General features: G+C 38.9%; 1 protein-coding gene across 1 annotated transcript in view; it reads left to right on the forward strand.

Annotated features, from left to right (window-relative positions):
• Positions 1–11,194, forward strand: part of LOC104471901 (centrosomal protein of 85 kDa-like) — a gene marked incomplete at both ends in the record, with an annotated part of 67,086 nt that extends 55,892 nt beyond the window's left edge. Inside the window, one exon of the mRNA XM_010087400.1 lies at positions 11,073–11,194. Within this exon, the coding sequence (XP_010085702.1) occupies positions 11,073–11,194 (122 nt within the window). The remainder of the gene's footprint in view (positions 1–11,072) is intronic.
• Between the last annotated feature and the right edge of the window lie 6,131 nt (positions 11,195–17,325).

A 17,325-nucleotide genomic window follows, 5' to 3' on the forward strand; every position in this document is an offset into this window, starting at 1 on the left:
CTTTAGGCAGGGATAACCTCATTTGTATCTATTAAAACCGGTATCTTGTTTACAAAATGGTTTCCGCACTAGAGAATGTGCTGTTTTGATGGTCTTTGGAGATCCTTGGACAAAGTGTCTTTGCTCTGTCTATTTCCTTTCTGTAGAATGAGAATTATAAGGCTGGTTTATTTTTAAGGTACTTTGAGACCTACAAGGGACAAATATTAATTGCTGGTGATGGAAGTGGTATCTGTTTCTTTAGTGTGAACTCTTTCTACTCTTTCTGCTTATATTAAGAAGGTGCTTATGACTCCCCCCCCAGTTTATCTCCTAAGGAAGGAAAACACCTTCACACACTGACACGGATGTTGAAATGCACCCTTACATCATACTGCTACTTTTGTTAAAGTGTGTTTCAAGTACCCCTCATAAACTCAAGTGGGAAAGGTTCGTAATCTGGTTTGAAGCCAAACAGTTTAAATATCCGTCACTTATTCCACACACAAATTGTGTGACTACCTTCCATGTTTGTGTGGTTCCCAGTTTCACAGACAGTCTGGTGTTAAACTGGCTGCCTTTCTTCTGTTTGTCAGTGATGCAGAAGTTTCACGCCAGGCATTTTTGGATGTCTGACTTTTGAGATTCCAGGACCTGATTTGTCAGAGGCACAAAGCCTCTGTAATTCCTTCTGAAATTTAGAGAGTCATGCAGGTACATGGTCTCTTTGTGTGAGTTAAAAAGAAATATTTTTTTTCTTTTCAACATTCTGGGGCAAGTGACTGAATAATGATGTTTTACATGATGATATGTGATGTACATGTTGCTATACATGGATGTTGGTAGAAGCGCTGCCCGAAGCAGTCTTTACACAGTGTGCTGTCTTGCTTGGTTTCTGGGGTGAAACACAGCTAGTTCCTCCAAGGGGGAATTCTGGCAGTGGGGACAGAAAACATGAGTATGCTTCTAATTTTTCCATCTGCTGAAGTTTTTCAAGGTAGTTGCCAAGAAATGTAAATGAGTACTGTACTCATGGTGTGCAGAGCTCTGACATCCATTGACCTTATTAACTCTGCATGAGGCTCTTTTTGTTGAGAACTTGGTTTTGTTTTCCAATCACTAGTAAGGGGGTATTACTGAATCCCCCACTTGCTGCTGTTCATAGAAAATCCTTGTCTTTTTTTCCCTGTCTTTTATTAATCTATGTTCATAGTAATGAGAGCTGGAGAAGAACTAAGCGGGGAGGGGGAGGGTGTTTGGAGGTGGTGGTGTCTTGTTTTCTATGGACTATTTTGCTTTATCAGCCTAAAAGGGAGTGGAAAACAGTATATTACCTAGTCATTCCTTCCCCCAGTGCTGTCAGTTATAACATGTACAGAAGTTGCATCTGCAATACCTGAAATGCACAGGTTCCAGGAATTTGGCTAGACTCCATTCTTTCTGCAAGTGCCCATAGAGACTAGTTCTGGATTGCCATTTTTAAATAAAGTGTGCTTTTGTGAGTTTGTGTGGATACTTGGGTTTGCCATCATATAAATATTTTGAACATTTCTGCTTTATTTTTGTGGGAGTTTTTTTATTTCTTTTTAACTTCAGTTAAATCTGGTGAGTATTACATTCGTGGCTCCTGTTTCTTTTAAAACCATGAAAAGCTAAAACAAATGCGATACAGAAGAAGAGAGGCTCCGGTTCAGGGGCCAGCACCCTTTGCAGAATCTACAGATCTTCAGTTTGGGAAATCAGGACCCTTGATAAAGAACTTGCAGAGCATCAGCTTTCCCCAAATGTATACACCTGCTTCAAATTAAATTCAGAGTTACTTACCTCTCTTTCCATCTCTTCGCATGTTTTGTTAAGAGAATCCATTGCTCTTTGCTTATTAGGTTCTTTTAAATTTTCTTTTCCGATTCCTGCATAGCAGGTAAGGTGTTTTTTTTTCTCCTTCTAATATTCACCCAAGTTGCACTGTTTTCATTATTGTCTTGGTACAGAAGGGCTTCTGTCCATTTCTGTGCAAGGCTCATGGCCAGCTCTGCACATCCTTGCAGAGTTCATGCAGGCTGGCAAAAAGATGCCTTTCTTCTTGCTTTTGAGGTCACTTTTTGCATCCACTCTTTTTTGGCCGAGGGCAGTAGTCATCAGTAATGACTGAACAGTCAACACTGGCCCTTAATAAACTGGTATTTGTAGATGTTAGCAATGTGTATTTACCATAAAGGCTTTTATAAACAACTGGAACTCTGTTGAGGATGCCTGAGTGCAAGTGACCAAGACATTTTACTTTTAGGGGTGCTTCCATTTGTATTTGGTTTGTGACTTACCTTGTCTTCCCAACTATTCCTTTTTTCCAATCTATTTCTGTCTTACTTGTACAGTCCATAAAATATTGTAGTGAATAATGTATGTCCTACATTTGTGCAGCACTTAAAATAATGGTCTTTTTGTGGGCTTTGCATAACTGTAGTCACTTTCTGGTCGGGCTGTTTTCCAGGCCAGAATAGGAAACAAAAACAAACAAACAAACAAAAATTTAACAGTGAAGCTTTCACTAAAAGCTTCAAGGGGAAAAAAAAAAAGTTAAACTTGTTCTCTTTGTGGAAGCTCCCTTTCATCTCCAGATTTTAATTTTTTTTTTAAGAACATTTAAATTTAAATGTAATGGGAAGATAAAATGAACACTTAATAAAACAAGTGCTTCTATACTTAGGAAAGACCCAATTGTTATCAGTGGAAAATTCCAGGCACTGTTCCTTTAACGTCACATTAAGTGGCACCTAGAAGTGTATTGTGTTCATAACATTTGCCAGAATATAAATGGAAAGGATTTCTGACAAAAATAATATTGGTGTTGCGTGGAGTATAAAGGAATGTTATAACAACACATAAAAGCATGAGAAGTGTAATTGTTCATAGGAAGATAAGCAGAAGAGGGTATATGATCTAGCCTGCAGCTCTCGGAGTGCTGGTTTCACCCTTCAAGAGCGTAATAGTTTAAGGCGGCAGAGATGAGAAAGCCACGGAGGACTGCTGAGTGGCTGCAGCCTCTTGTAGTGAGACTGTCCTTGCCTCATACAGTAACAACGTGCATCTTGTAGGGATCTTGCAAAGTCTTTTCAGAGACTTCTTTAGTTTGTTGTTTGAGACTTTTGCACGATACCGTCAAAGATGCTAGAGGGAATGAAACCTTGCCAGTTCAGTGGTGGCCGGCATTCTGGTTCACCTCCCTTACTAATGCCCTGTGATATTCCTGCTTTATTCAGTAACCCCTGCTGGATGCAGATTCTGAGCACATACAGGTCTGTCACACTTACAGTCTCTGCACGTAGGCTAGGACTGTGCTGCTGTGCTCTAATAATTCAGCTAACTATCACAGGAGTATTTTGAAAGATAAGAAAAGTGCAGGAGACTTCTGTTTATATTCTCTTATGCCACCTCCGTGTGGAAGTTCCTTTTCTCTAGGTCGCATATCTAAACACCACGTCATGGCCAGTAACTTGACAGTGTCACAGCAACTGCATAGTAATATCTTTTTCAGAAGGTTAGAAAATGTTTGGTCCACAAACATACTTTTGGAGGGTTTGTCACTGTCTGGAGTTGAGATAATTCAACTTGTGGTTGTGTTCATACTAATCCAGCACAAAGCTGTGCCCACTGCAAAATGAGTCGTCTTGTACACTGCTTTTCCACTTAACGGTGTGTGCCAGCGCTAGATTTCACATGGCCTTGTGCGATGAATCTGATAGGAGCCTGACCTAGATACAAATATCTTTCATGTGGACGGGATGGAGGGAGAGTGTAGGACTGGGGCTGTCAGAAGGGAGCTGAAAGGTATGAATGTCTGAAGTGGTGCGAAGTGGCAGGAGAACAGGCCCCCTTCCCTTTGATAGCAGTATAAATTTATGCGACGTTAAAGTGACTATGCAGTTGCTATCAAAACCCTGTAACTATGCCATCAGTGGCAAAACTGTGCCTTTTTTTTTTTTTTTCCCCTCCATGGTGCATAGCATACCTAACCTTCGCATTTGTTTTCTCCCATCTCTCTTAGTATCCCAGCAACCATGTACTTGCTATGCTTTGCCCTTAATTCATTTGTAAGCCATTGTGGTAAGGGATCATGTCTTCTTTTCTTGCTACGGTTATCAAACCTGACCTTGATAAAGTTCAGAAGCCTCAGCTGCAGTATAAACAATGCTGGGAAAGAAGTAAATATACAAATAACAGTAACTTGTATGACAGTCAAATTCCTTCCTGGCTTATGTGGGTCAAGTCTGTGAGGTCTCTAATAAAGTGTGTAATGCCTTGTGTGCTATGGGGATTTCATTTGTGAAGGAGACTTCGACAGACATTCTTGAAAAAGGTTTAATGGCTAGAGGGAGTGCTGCTTTTAGAAGGCATTTTAATGCTGTTACTGTTTATTCTTTTCCTTTTTGAAAGCTTTCCACTTTCTAAAAGATACCATTATGATGGTGTTGTCTGTAAGTAGTCGGCATTAGCATTTTAATTTTTTTATTGGAAAAGCTTTAAAAAGTCATACAACAGATGCAGTAGTGCGGTTTCATGTAAATGATGAGGGGCACGTTGTGTCCTGTCTCCTCCTCCCCCCAACTTTGCAGAACAGAATTTCTTGCAATTTCAAATGCTTGCTGCAAAGGGGAGAAGAAGCGGGTTAGTGCATTAGCAAAGGACTTCATGTGCTTGCTTTGTAAGGCCCTGTGTGATACTGCAATGCCAAACTGAATGGGTCTGATTCTATAATGGTGAAAAACCCATATGGAAATGGCAGGGGAGGTGGAAATTGTCCTTTTTTTGTTGTATTATTTAGCCAATTTTGAGACTCCAAATTACCAATGCTATTTTACGCTACTGCAAACTGGGATAACAATTAGTGCATCTGTCGCACTGGCTGCTTATCTGTAGAAATCCATGTAGTTAACTGTGGCTATATATTTTTAAGGTGAGCCCTTTCTGAAGTGAGCCCTTTCTTAAATGAGTCTTGATTCTCCTCGTGGCATAGCATGGTCAGTTCTGTCCTTAGTCACAAGTACTTGGTCCCAGCATAACTTAACCCTAACAGTGAGAAGTCCTCATGTGTCATCAAGTAAGGGCTGGTTTGCCCTTTAGTTCCTAACTTTATTTGGTGTAGATCCTAAAATCTTAAATCTGAATCTTGTTTCAGTTGTTTGTGAGATGCTTTTTCTACTTTTCTCCTTCTTTTCAGTTTTTTGTTTCGTTTTGGTTTTGTTTTGTTTTCTCGTGATACTCTTATCTCAAATTGTCATCTTTCAGTTTTCATTCCATCAACCTTGGTCTGTATGGACTCTCAGCCTAGGAAACAAAGTATTTGCTGGCGGATTTCATGTCTCTTCAGACTGTGTGCTGTTTACCCCCATAACTCCCCCTTTCTAAGCTTTAAAAGTTAAAGTTGCTCTTCTTTGAACATGTTCTGCTATTTCAGTGACTTTCTGGTAGCACGGTGCCCAGAACTGAGCAAGTTCTTCCAGCTGGGTTTATGTCAAAGTCATTTAAAGTCACTGTCTTATTCCTTCCCTCACCCAGTTTCTCTGTGACCTGACACTAAATTGTGAACTCCTGTCAAGTTTATTCTCCCTGTTAGTTGTGGTCACTCTTATATTAATTACTTTGCAGGGTGCATGTCTATGTAAAGTGTGTGTTTGGGAATTTTTCACAAGCCTTACTGATTTTTTTTTTTTTTCCTGTGCTTTGTTTCACCACTTGTTGTTGGCAATGCTAGCCTCTCTGTGATATCTGTATTTCTCAGTATCTTGCAATTTGATGATGTTTCAGTGTTTATTTTGTGTTCTCCTCCTCATTAAAAATTCCCCAAAGAACACACGTGTACTGTGGCTGGAATAAGGGTGCAAGGGCACGATTAGATATTCTTTCCCCTGTGACTGCTGGAGATCTTTGAAAGTATAGCAAAATGTGATACAGCCTAGGTGTTGCTGCCAAGAAGTGTAGCGATTATATCCTGCTGAGCAGAAACACTGTCTCCCCTAAATGGCAAAGATGGAGCAGAGTGGAACGGTAAGTAGGTGGTGGTGAAATACAGACACCACAAGTCAGGTTTCTTTATTCAGTCCATAGCCTTGTTTTTACCCATCTGGGAATCTGTTATAATGCTTCTTTGTGGCTGTTCTTATTAGGGTGTTTCAGCAAGGCACAGCCTCTTTCTATAGAATTGATTCCTTTCTTTGCTTTTGAAGTGATGTAAAATGAGTACCTGATTCCATGGTTGCAGCCTCATCTCATTTTTCCCATGAGAGCCACTAGCCCTGTTGTGTTTTGCTGGCAAGAAGATGGATGATCCTCCACAATTATCTGAATTAAAGGAGGTGGTGTGAGCTGAAACACTTGGCCTGATGTTAGGACGAAATCTGGGTGGGGAGGAAGGGATGGGTAAATCCCTATTTCCTTACCCAGGGCGGGGAGCTCATGGGTGACTGCTGCTCTGCCTTTACACATCTAATCCTTTTCCATCACAGGGGAGCAAAGAACAAGAGTCGTCTCTGTGATAAGAGTGAATTTGGGTTTGGTGCTGCCACATCCACCTCTTCTTTCTCCCTTGGCACTCAGTGAGGTGGTAGGGCAAGCGCTGTGTCCCTGAAGCACAGCCTTGGGGACGCTCATATTTGTTTCCTCCACTGTCAGTCGAACTAAAGCAACTGTTTGTGTTCCTGCTGGTGTGGGTTGTGCTGATTCTTTGCCTTGGATTAACTGTGGATGCCAGGAATACTCTTTCTCTTGAATAACGAATACCTGTAAAATGCAGCAAGAGAAGGAAGATAGCTACAGAGTGGGTTTTGTGATAGCATGGGGCAGTGCAAGCAGTTGGCCAAAAGGGATCATTCACAGCGTAACATTTGGTGCTCTGCTAGCTGTTTGTAATGGACTGTGAAAACTTTACAGGTGTAGTATAGACAGTGCTGAATTATTTAAACTGCAACTTTCAGCAAAAAAAAAAAAACAAAAACAAACCCACAACATTAAGATCCATTGCTCTTTTTTTTTGAGGTTAGCTATCATTTTGACTTTTTTGGACTCCATGTTATGTGGAACGCTGTGCTACTCTGTGCTGAGACACTGAACTGCTTCAGGCAGAAACTACGAGCATGTTTGGGGAAGATAATTTTAATTAGTGCAATTAAAAGCACAGCCATGTTGGCCTAAGTTATCCAAATGTTGTTACCCTCTAGTCCAGAGAAAAATTATTTTCCCACTGTTACAAAACATGATGGAATCAGTCAGCAATGTGTGTTCCAGCAATAAATATTTGCATATAGGCTAGTACAGCAAGGATTTTTTTATTTTTTTCCCAGCAGCCAGCTGTGCCTCAGCAGTGACTTGAAGGCTTGCCAGGTTGTGAAAGTCAAGGCCAAGCCCTTGTCAAAAAACAAGCCAGTGAGGACCTTTGGATGCCACTGTGCAAAGGATGCTGTTTTAACTGACCAGACGTTCTCAGTCCAAGACTGATCCTCATGGAAGAGGTGCCAGGTGACAAAAACAGGTGTATTTTCTAGGGCAGGTGGAAGAGAATCATGTGTTTCAAGCTAGTATTTTATTTTGTAGTTGTGAAGGATTCAAGTTGAGGACTTTAGAGTTGTGGATAGCTTTCAGTATGTGAGTCCTAAAAGTATATCTTACTCTCACTATTTGGGTTGATGTCCTTAGGAGACAAAATACTGAAATGTAAGTGGGCCACCTGTGTGTTACCACACTATTCAAAGCAGCTAGAAGGCTGTTTGGAGTAGTCAACACCATGTGTTCATAAATGAGTGAAGTGTCTTGTTATTCTGGGAAGTGCTAAGAAGTATTTTTAGTATAATCTTTTTTTTTTTTTTTTAATTGGCTGAAACATGATATCAGAAGCAGAAATATTTTTGTTGTTGTTTTAATCTGTTCAGAGTGACAAATTGAAGCACACAAAATAATATTTTATTTATTTTTATACATGCTGTATATACATATGTATACTCCATAAAATTAGATATATATCAAGCCAAGTGCATCTTGGTCGGTCAGCTAATGGGGCCTTAATATATTAGATTTTCTTTTAAAAAAACACACTATTGTTAGCATCTAATTGACAAAATATTACTCTTTTTAACTTGCAAAACTTGTTGCCTTGCTTTTCAACAGCCCTAATATTTAATTGACTTCCTGTATAGTCACTTATTGTATGAAAGTTGAAGGGTTTCTTTCTAATTTTAGTGCAGACTGTTAAGTTTGCAAAGGTGCTAGACGGAAGTAGTGGGCTTGCTTGGTTTGAAGAGTTTTGCTAGACAAACCCCTGGTGGCTTCTAAAATGTTTTCAGTTAAGATGGATTCATATTTAAACAGTTGTCTTTAATCTCTTAGTTTTTATAGCTCAATTTTAAAGACAAAATTCACCTTGCTCAATAAATGGGTTGATTTGGCTTTATAAAGCCATGTATTTCCTGTTTATCATGTTAAACCCTTGTGGATTGTTTCTTTTGGGTAGAGATGGAATTTCTATCTCTGAAAAGTAAGGATCCAATCCCAGCTGCATTAAGTCCTGTTTTTTTCTCTTTTTTTTTTTTTTTTAAAGTGTTGCATGATGATATTGATGTGGATATAGAAAAATATTCTTCAGCATTACAGTGGGAGAAGCAAAGGAAGAAATGTAATGACACATAGTACAGTGATAGTTCCTGATGTTGTCACTTTATACTGCATGACATGGCATGTGTGACTGAGAGACTTTCACTGAAATAATTTTGTGCTGGTGCCTGTTAATTCAGCTAGTCACTTGGATAACTGTAATACAGAACAATATGTGACAGTCCAAAGGTATTCTGTAAGCACCAGAGATGACTCTGAAATTATCTGGTCTGGATTGAGCCACCCAGGCAAAATTAATTTTAGATTCATTGATCCTTAAAAACTCTGCACATGTATTACTTACAGGAAGAACCATGACTTGGTATCTTTCCTAAGTTTTATCTGACTGCTGCCCAAACCAAAAAAAGCCAAGGTGATATCACCAATTTAGGATTTTTTAATGCTTATATTGATCATTGTGCATGAAAAATGAAGCAAGACAACTGTTAAATCGATAGCAAATGTTAACAAATGGGTGGCAGATCTTAATCCAAGCAGCACTTAGCTTTGCCATTCCTTGGCTCCCAGTAGAGTGCAGTGCCATCTTTAACGTAACTTCCTTTGACAAGCATAAGTTTAATGGACTGACTTACTAGAAATTGCAGACAAGTTTTACTCCCACAAAGCTTTCAAACCTAGAATATGCTTCAGTAAGCAATTGTATGAGGCACCTTTTTTTTTAGGTACAACAATTGAGAGAATTTTCAGATGTTTTCTGTGGTTTTTATTGCTTGTGGGATACAATCATACGTGAGCATGGGATAAGAAATATTAACCATAGTTATAAATCAGTGAACCATTTTAAGAGAAAATCTAATTTTAATACTATTTCACATTTTACTTTTCCTCAAAAAGCACTGTTTTATGCAGTCAATATGGCCTTTTCAATAAAGATGCAACACACAATCAACATTTTCAGTGTGTCTTTGGCCAGAAATTGGCATGAAGTGTTTTATGTGTAGAATTGTTGATGCTTTTTTTACGTCATTCATAACTAATTTTGCTGTTGAAGCTATCCAGTTTGTTAAGCAAAGGAAATACTCCCTGAAGCAAATGAATTGGACTTGGGGAAGGGGGGTGTGTGTGTGTGTGTGTCAGTCTTGGAAGATTTTTGGAATTATTAAGTCCTGTCATTTTCATTTTATATCTGGTTTTAACTCATAAATTAAAAGAGGAAGAATGTGTTTCTGTCCATTTTATCAGTAGGCAAGCTAGGGATTGAACTAAACTAGACTAAACGGGAAAAAATAATTTTTTTACTTACAGAAGAGACCACAGCTGTCAGGAGTTTCTGACTTCAGCGCATCCTGGTATGGAGGTTTAGGCAGTGAATTCTCTCTATTGAGTGTTATAATTCACAGTAAAGCTTTGACCAGACGGATGGACTACTTGACAATTGTTTACCTAATTGTAATTGTTGATTATATGTTTTGGTCTTAATACAGTTTATTATAATTTCAACTGAAAATTACAAATATCCTAAAATGTATTTAAACTTAAAAAAAAAAAAAAGCCATATTTTCTCTCTTTTCTCCTTCTGCTCTCTTCCAAAAACATGTAAAGGCAACATATCCAGACTACCTCCAAGATAATAAAAAACAAAATCTTTTTTTCAGTGATGAAGGACTGGTGGAAGATTAGGTGATACCTAATGGCAGCTGATGCTGGGATCCCTCAGACTGATCACAGAACTTCTAACTTAAACCTTCCCTTTTGTCACTCCCTGTTAAAATATTTGTATTACTTTTTATATTCTGAGTATAAACTTTTTTTTTATTAAACATTCCAGTTAGTTGTTTACTTCCAAACCATAATGTTGGTTCATATTCAGTTCAACTGTCATCCTCAGTTTCTTTTGAGACACATAGACTGACTTTTTTAAAGATTAGTGGAAAGCCTGAAACCTCTTACTTGTGAAACTTTTATTCTTGGAAATAGTTAGAATTTAACCAGAATTATATTCTCATGTTCTGTATTTCAGATACACACACATCTAGGGGAATTTCTCTTTCTCTGTATGCTAAAGTTACAGGTGGGAGTCAAGTGAAAGGAATGGTAGCTGTTACCTGAAGTTATCAGCAGGTCTAAAGCTGTTAAGCTATCTCGTTTGTAGTACTACAAGAATTGCAGCAGCGTGTGAACATTTAGTGGTGTTTGTCTTAATTATATACTTAAATTCTAAATGAGCTTTTCATCTCAAACTGCTTTCAGAGCTATGAATTCTTTAGTAGACAAATGATGAAATAAGTTTTAAATCACTGATGTTGGACTGAAGTCGGCTTCAAGAAACTTGTTTATAAATCTGATGGTTTTATATAAAGCAAATCTGAATTAAACTGAAAAATAACTGTTAGGTTTCTTGAAACAAGAAACGTCTTTGTAAGGGCCCTAATATCTAGCATATTATTTATCTTTCCTGTTTTGGAGGCTAATTCTATGATTATTTTATGCAGGTTCCGACTGGAACGTCTCGTCAAAGTTACCCAGCTACCAGCTATCAGGACTTCAGCAACTGGGAATCTCTAATGAAAATTAAAGAGGGGCTGCTAAGACAGAAAGAGATAGTGATTGATCGGTGAGTAACCTGCTCCTGCTTCATTGATTGGATTAGATTATGTAAAAGCTATGATGTAGAAACTGACTTTCAGGAGAGCTGCTTACTCAGTGAAGTTGCCAGGTTCCAGTCCAGCAAATATTTATACACAAATATGTGGGAACTAATCCTTTCTAGGAGGGAAAATTTGACTGCTGGCTAGAAGTCTTTTACAGAGTTGGAGATTTGCTTAGGGGTTTAATGCCTCTGTAATGGAAAGGGGAGGGCGAGACCAACAGCCAGTTCTGCTGTCAGCTTCCCCATCTTAGCTTCTTACTAGTCTGGGGGTTTGTATCAGACATATTTCTGCTTGTATAGGTCTTAGAAGTGACTTGCAAGATTAATATGGGTAAAATGCATTGCCTTGATTTTCTTTTCCATGACAAGTACAGAAATGCAATATGTTTGAAGCCAGGTGATAAAAAATTGGACTTTGCAGTAACATTCAGTGGTAAAATCCTATTCAAATCCTCATGCAAATTATTCATATAATAAAATATTAAATCCAGGATCTACATGTCAGTAAATACAATCTGAAATGGGCCTTGGCAGGAACTCACTGCTGTTAAAGTTCCTAGTATATCTGAAGTAATTTCTGGAGTTCTTGATGTTTGCATAAAATTAAGCCTTAATGAAGAAAATGTGCTTTTAATAAAGGGCTTGAGCTTAATGAAGCTTACACTAGATTAGCAGATGCCATCAGGAGCAGCATAGTTTGAATGTAGGACATTTAAGAAGGGCATTTTTATATTTGACATAATTATCATTTGGCTTAGTCTGTGTTTTAATAATAAACTCTTGGCTTGTGGCTGAAAGAGGAGTGGTTGTTCTGATCTTGAAATAGTTGTGCCCTCTTATTGATACTTTGCTCCACAGCATGAGGAGAACTGTGTAAAGCAGGCGTGTGTTGATCACAGGAATGTCTGGCATCCCGTATGAATGTTTTTATATTTCATCTAGCAGTTCCTCTCTTTTAATGGGTGGAGATAGACAATTTAAGCATAGTTTACTTTGGGACCAGTAGATTTATGCTTGTGCAAGATCTGTTCCTTTCTCTGTTGCAACAGAGCAAGGAATTGCAGTGGTTTAAGGTGTTTCTGTCCCTGAGCAATCTGGCCGGTACCTCTGCTGGCATTGTAGTGATGAAGGTTGGCATCAGCATCCCCAGTTTGATGTGGCATATTAGTGTGCATTTACCTGCCTCTGCAGCTGAAGATGGTACAGAAAGTTACAAACTGCAGCAGCTGGGGCATGGGCACACCATCCCACTCTGCCAGCTCTCCTGCAGAGATGGTGATCTCCCAATGGGATAAGCAGTTAAAATGGAAACATCCTTAACCATTCCTAACATCTCTGTCAGAGCCTTTTGATCAGCTGCTTAAAGGCTGTCTAAATTACAGTGTTTTTTTCAGGCTTGCTGTATCAATAGTAATGCTGTGTAACCTGCAGCCCCCCTCTGAGGGCCCAGCAGCATGTGTAAGTACGGTGCCCACAATGGCTAGGGACTGTCTTTGGTGCCTCTGCTGAGCATATCATTCTCTGCACACTACATGAAGGCTTGATACACAACGGCAACTAAAAAAGCCGTTCACATTATTGTTCTCACACTGGAAATGTGTTTACAGTCAAGGATGACGTTACTGAAGTGACAGGTTGTGACCTAGTTGTCTGCTAATGTTAATTGATACTGTCCACGTTGAGGAAAAAAAGCTATTTCTTGACATCTGATGGCAGTGTGCTGGTTTGTGGGTTTGTTTTTTGGGGGTTTTTTTGGTTTTTTTCTTTTTTCTTTTTTCTTTTTTTTTTTTTTTTTTTTCTGTGTAAGCACACTTTTGTGTGACTTAATGGTAGTGAATGCAGTTCTTTCTGGATTCTGAATGGTTGGTTGAGATGATACCTTTTCATTCAGCTGAAAGGGCAAAATACACTCTGGAAGGTATTGAAGTGAAACAAAGACCACTTAGTGATGTTACAGTAATTTCCCTCAAGTTGACGCTTGGTGTTACAGTCAAGCATGTTCTAAATTATAATAATGCAGTATATTATACTGTATTATAATTATTATAATACTACATCACAAAAAAGGCTCTTTTTGAATACTGAGCCTTTGTTTGGGCAGAATATTTGCCTTAAAAGTTATTATTATTATTTTAAATGAAATAATTACTTAAAATAGATTGTGTGTAGTGTTTAAAATCAGTACAAAGTGATTTGCATATTTAGAAAGATTTTACAACAGACTTTTTATTTTTTGTTTTTAAGAACAGGTAGTGTTTTCTATGACAACATTTCTCATTTCACTCATGGAGAAAATGGTACATAGCTACAGTCCAAAATCCTAGAGATAGAACTCAATTATAAAACACTAGTGTTATATTTCTTATTAGATGGAATATTAATAAGATTTAAGTATGAATAATACCTTTCTTCAAGGCACTAAGTAGCACTAAGCAAAAATCTGATACTATTCATATTTAACTTGTGGGGGACACAAGGCCGCACGTGCTCTGAGAGTCAAGACGATGTTTGTGAGTATATCTAAATTTTCCAGCTCTTGATCTTCCTGAGCTTACTTTATACTTCTTTGCAGAAATTTAATTTATTTGGGAATAGTGATCTAAAATAAAAATATGAATTTTGCTGAAGTGTGGTTAAGTAGGATTTTAAGACAGTAGTAGTTAAATTACAGAATTTATGCTTTCAGGAAGTGGAGGAATTCCTTTGTTCACTGAGGTTTGGTAGTAGGTGTTTGCTGAGAAGGCCCTTCATACCTGGGGTTCTCATGGAGTTTTAAAAGGTATAGTGTCTGTCGGTCATGTCTCAGGCTGAACTTACAACTGGTAACTGGAGGGTGCCAGCAAGACTTATTTATTTCTGGGCGGGGACAGAAGCTTGGCAGAGAAGAGTTAAGCTCCTACTTGGTGGAAGCCAGGTGGTGATTCAGACCCAGCTGTTTGCTGCTGACAGGTACATGGAACAGCTGGATGAAAAGATGCACACCGGGAACACCTTTCTCTTGCCTTTGACACCAGCCTCCCTTTCAATCACAGGGTCACTACCAGCTTTCTTCTTAAGGTTAAACCCTCTTCTATTGGGAATTGCAGGGCCTGGCTAATCTGGGAGGTGCAGGAGATTAGCTTCGCACCATGTACCTTGTTCTGTAAGCAGTGCTTAAACCTGGTGGTAAGTAAGAAATGGAGGCCCTGCATGGGACGGTATACTTTAAGCTGTTCTACCTTTATTGTGTTAAAAAAGAGGGGAAGGGCAGGAGAAGGAAAGAGAAACCTACTGCCTGCTTCCCTTCTTTCCACACAATGATAAAAAGGCAGCAAAAATCCAGCCCTTTCAGATTAGATTATTAAACTTCCTTGTTTGGTATTGGAAAACTAACAGTTTGGAATAGCTGCAAGCAAATTTCAAATAGTCGTTAGAAAACAATTCCAGGAATAATGCTTATGATGTAAATCATCATACTTGGATACTTTAGTGTGTCACTGGAAATTCAAAGCTGTGAACAGAATTTTTAAAAACCCAAACAGCCACTTGCATCTATGTATAGGACAAGTGGCTTGATTTTTATTCTATACATTGTGTTGAACATCAAATTCAGTAATAGATTAGTTAAAATTGATCTGATTTCTGTAGTCTGTTTAGCATAACAAATGCATATTCTTAAGTATAAATGTACACAGTACATAAATGGGTCAGTTTAGAAATAGTTTGGGTTTGGTTTTTAAAACTACTGTAGGAATCACTGCCAATTTAATGAATGAGAGCCTGAAACTGGTTTTTAAGTCTGCTCATACAAAAATAGGATGGAGACCACACTTTTAGGAAGCAAAACCATGGTGTGAAAAAGGGAGCCTGGCATGTGTGTGTGCACAGGATCACAATGACACTTCCCAAAGGTGTGCATTATGTTTTCCCCACATAAGAGCTGTTGGTACAGGCTGAGAATAAGGACTTAAGGATTTTGTCTGCAAGAGGAAATGTGCTGTTGTAGCACTTATTACTAGAATGTCTGTCACCCACTGTACAAAATAATTGGATTATATCATTGCCTTATTTCTCCAGCAGTTTAGTGTGTAACACTATGTTATATTTAGCACCAGAGGGAGCCAACAGTGTTTCTACTGGTTTAGAAAATTACAACATCACATTTTAATTCTTTGTGTTGCTCTTCTGTTCAGTACATTAACAACACTGAAATTACAGTGTTTGGTACAATTGTGAATGTCTCTTGAGACTGGCCAGCCACTGTGGATGTCTCTAGCATGATCCTGGCACTGTTTGTTTGGCAGGGACTGCATACAAGGGGTACGTGAATAAATGCTACATATCTGAACTTATGACATAAGCTGCTGAAAATAACACTGTGCATGCTGTGTTCTCTTCCAGACAGCTTAAGGGCATTTGAACAGCTTTTTAAGGAATGGTAAATATAGAAGTATAATTTTAGTGAAGCTGTCATTCCTCAGGGCATAATAACACTTACAATCTCCAAGCAGTTGCTAAATCATTAGCTTTCCATCCATAGCTGAGTTATGCTTAGATGTTGTCATTGGGACAATAGAATTAGATTTTCTTTGCCTTGTATCAAATTGTCCTGTCTTCAGTAGCTGACATCACATTGTGTGTGCTCTGATAGTGCTTGTGTTACTGCTAGTGTAAAGCAGTAATTCTCTTAATTTGGGATGGTCTGTTAAGATCTGCAGCATTGATATGTCCACTTGAGTGATAATTTGATGTCATTCTTAAAGAAGCTTTGAAGCTTTGCACCACCCAGGGTCTGAGCACATGCACGTATAACTGTGAGTTCTGTGCAGGGAGGAGGGCTGTGTGAAACCTCCTCAGTGTGTCTCGTTATGTAAAATATTCTTTGCTTGCAATAAGAGCTTGAAAAACATGCATTAATCTTTTTCTGATGTCACCAGTCACCCAGTAACTTGTGTTTGAGGCTTTTGTGTCATGGGCTGGTAAACTTTCAGGAAGATTTTGTTACCAAGTAATTGTTTTAGCAGTTTTAGAAACTCACCTTTTCAGACGTTAGTAGTAATATCCATGAAATGGAATTTATTAACGTTAGTTTCACATAATAACTTAAGTCTTGGCAATAGTGAGAGAACGAAGGGCTAGAAAGGACCTATCTGACCTATCTGTCAGGCCCTGGGGAGGACAAGCTGTAGTGGTGTCACTCCTGGTAGATGTCTATGCTCTTGCTATCCGCAGTAGCAGATGTTCTGCAGCCTTTCTGGGTTGAAGAGTTTGGTGTTTAATTAGCTGAAACATTAGAAAACTTTTCTTGGTATGACTTGGTCTTTCTTCCTAGTTCATATTTGTAGACCTCTGGTAGCTTTCATTATTCTTTGAGATCTCTCCAGCTGATGAGTACATCTTCCCTGAAGTGTCCAAACTGGCCAGTCGAGGCCTCCCTCCAGCGGAGCACTTGTCTGTCTCGCAGGCCGTGCTTGTTTAGTGTTTGCTTTTTGCAGTACGATGTTGTGTAGTTTTGGTCCGCTGCAATCCCAGATCCTTTTCTGGTGCCGAGCCATTTTCTGTTCTGTATATGTAATTATTTTTAGGAAGTTTTAGTGTTTGGCAGAGCTGAGAACAGGCTTGCTCTGTATTCATCCTGTCAGAAGACTGCAGAAATCGAAAACCTCCCACTGTGGGAGGGAGGGTGCAGTTCTTGGTGTGAGCAGACAGTCGTGTCTGTGCCCCCTCATTACTTGCACCCCCTTGACTAAGTGTCCCAGAGCATTTGAGAGAGTACAGTTGCTGACTGTGCTCTTGCCTGCCTTTCTTCAGCACTAGCTTACCTCCTGTGGGTCAGGCTAGCATTTCAAACTTATGTGCAATTCAGAAAAGTAATTTGAAAAATAACAATCCATTCGGAACAAATACCACCTCTTGACTCCCAGCAGTAGTGTTCCCATCTTCCCTTCAAGATAAGGTCTCCTGTGACTGATGGAAAGGTAGTACTCACTTTGAAGTGCAGGTTCTTAATTTCACCGAAACCTCAGACTTTGCTGTGCTTTGCTGATGTTGGAGTTCTTTAGTATTATCTTCCTAATTACGGAAAATGTATTTGCATTGTTTTTAGGACTTTGTTT

The sequence above is a fragment of the Pterocles gutturalis genome, unplaced genomic scaffold (assembly GCF_000699245.1).
Source record: "Pterocles gutturalis isolate BGI_N339 unplaced genomic scaffold, ASM69924v1 scaffold8361, whole genome shotgun sequence".
In the NCBI taxonomy this organism is placed as follows: domain Eukaryota; kingdom Metazoa; phylum Chordata; class Aves; order Pterocliformes; family Pteroclidae; genus Pterocles; species Pterocles gutturalis.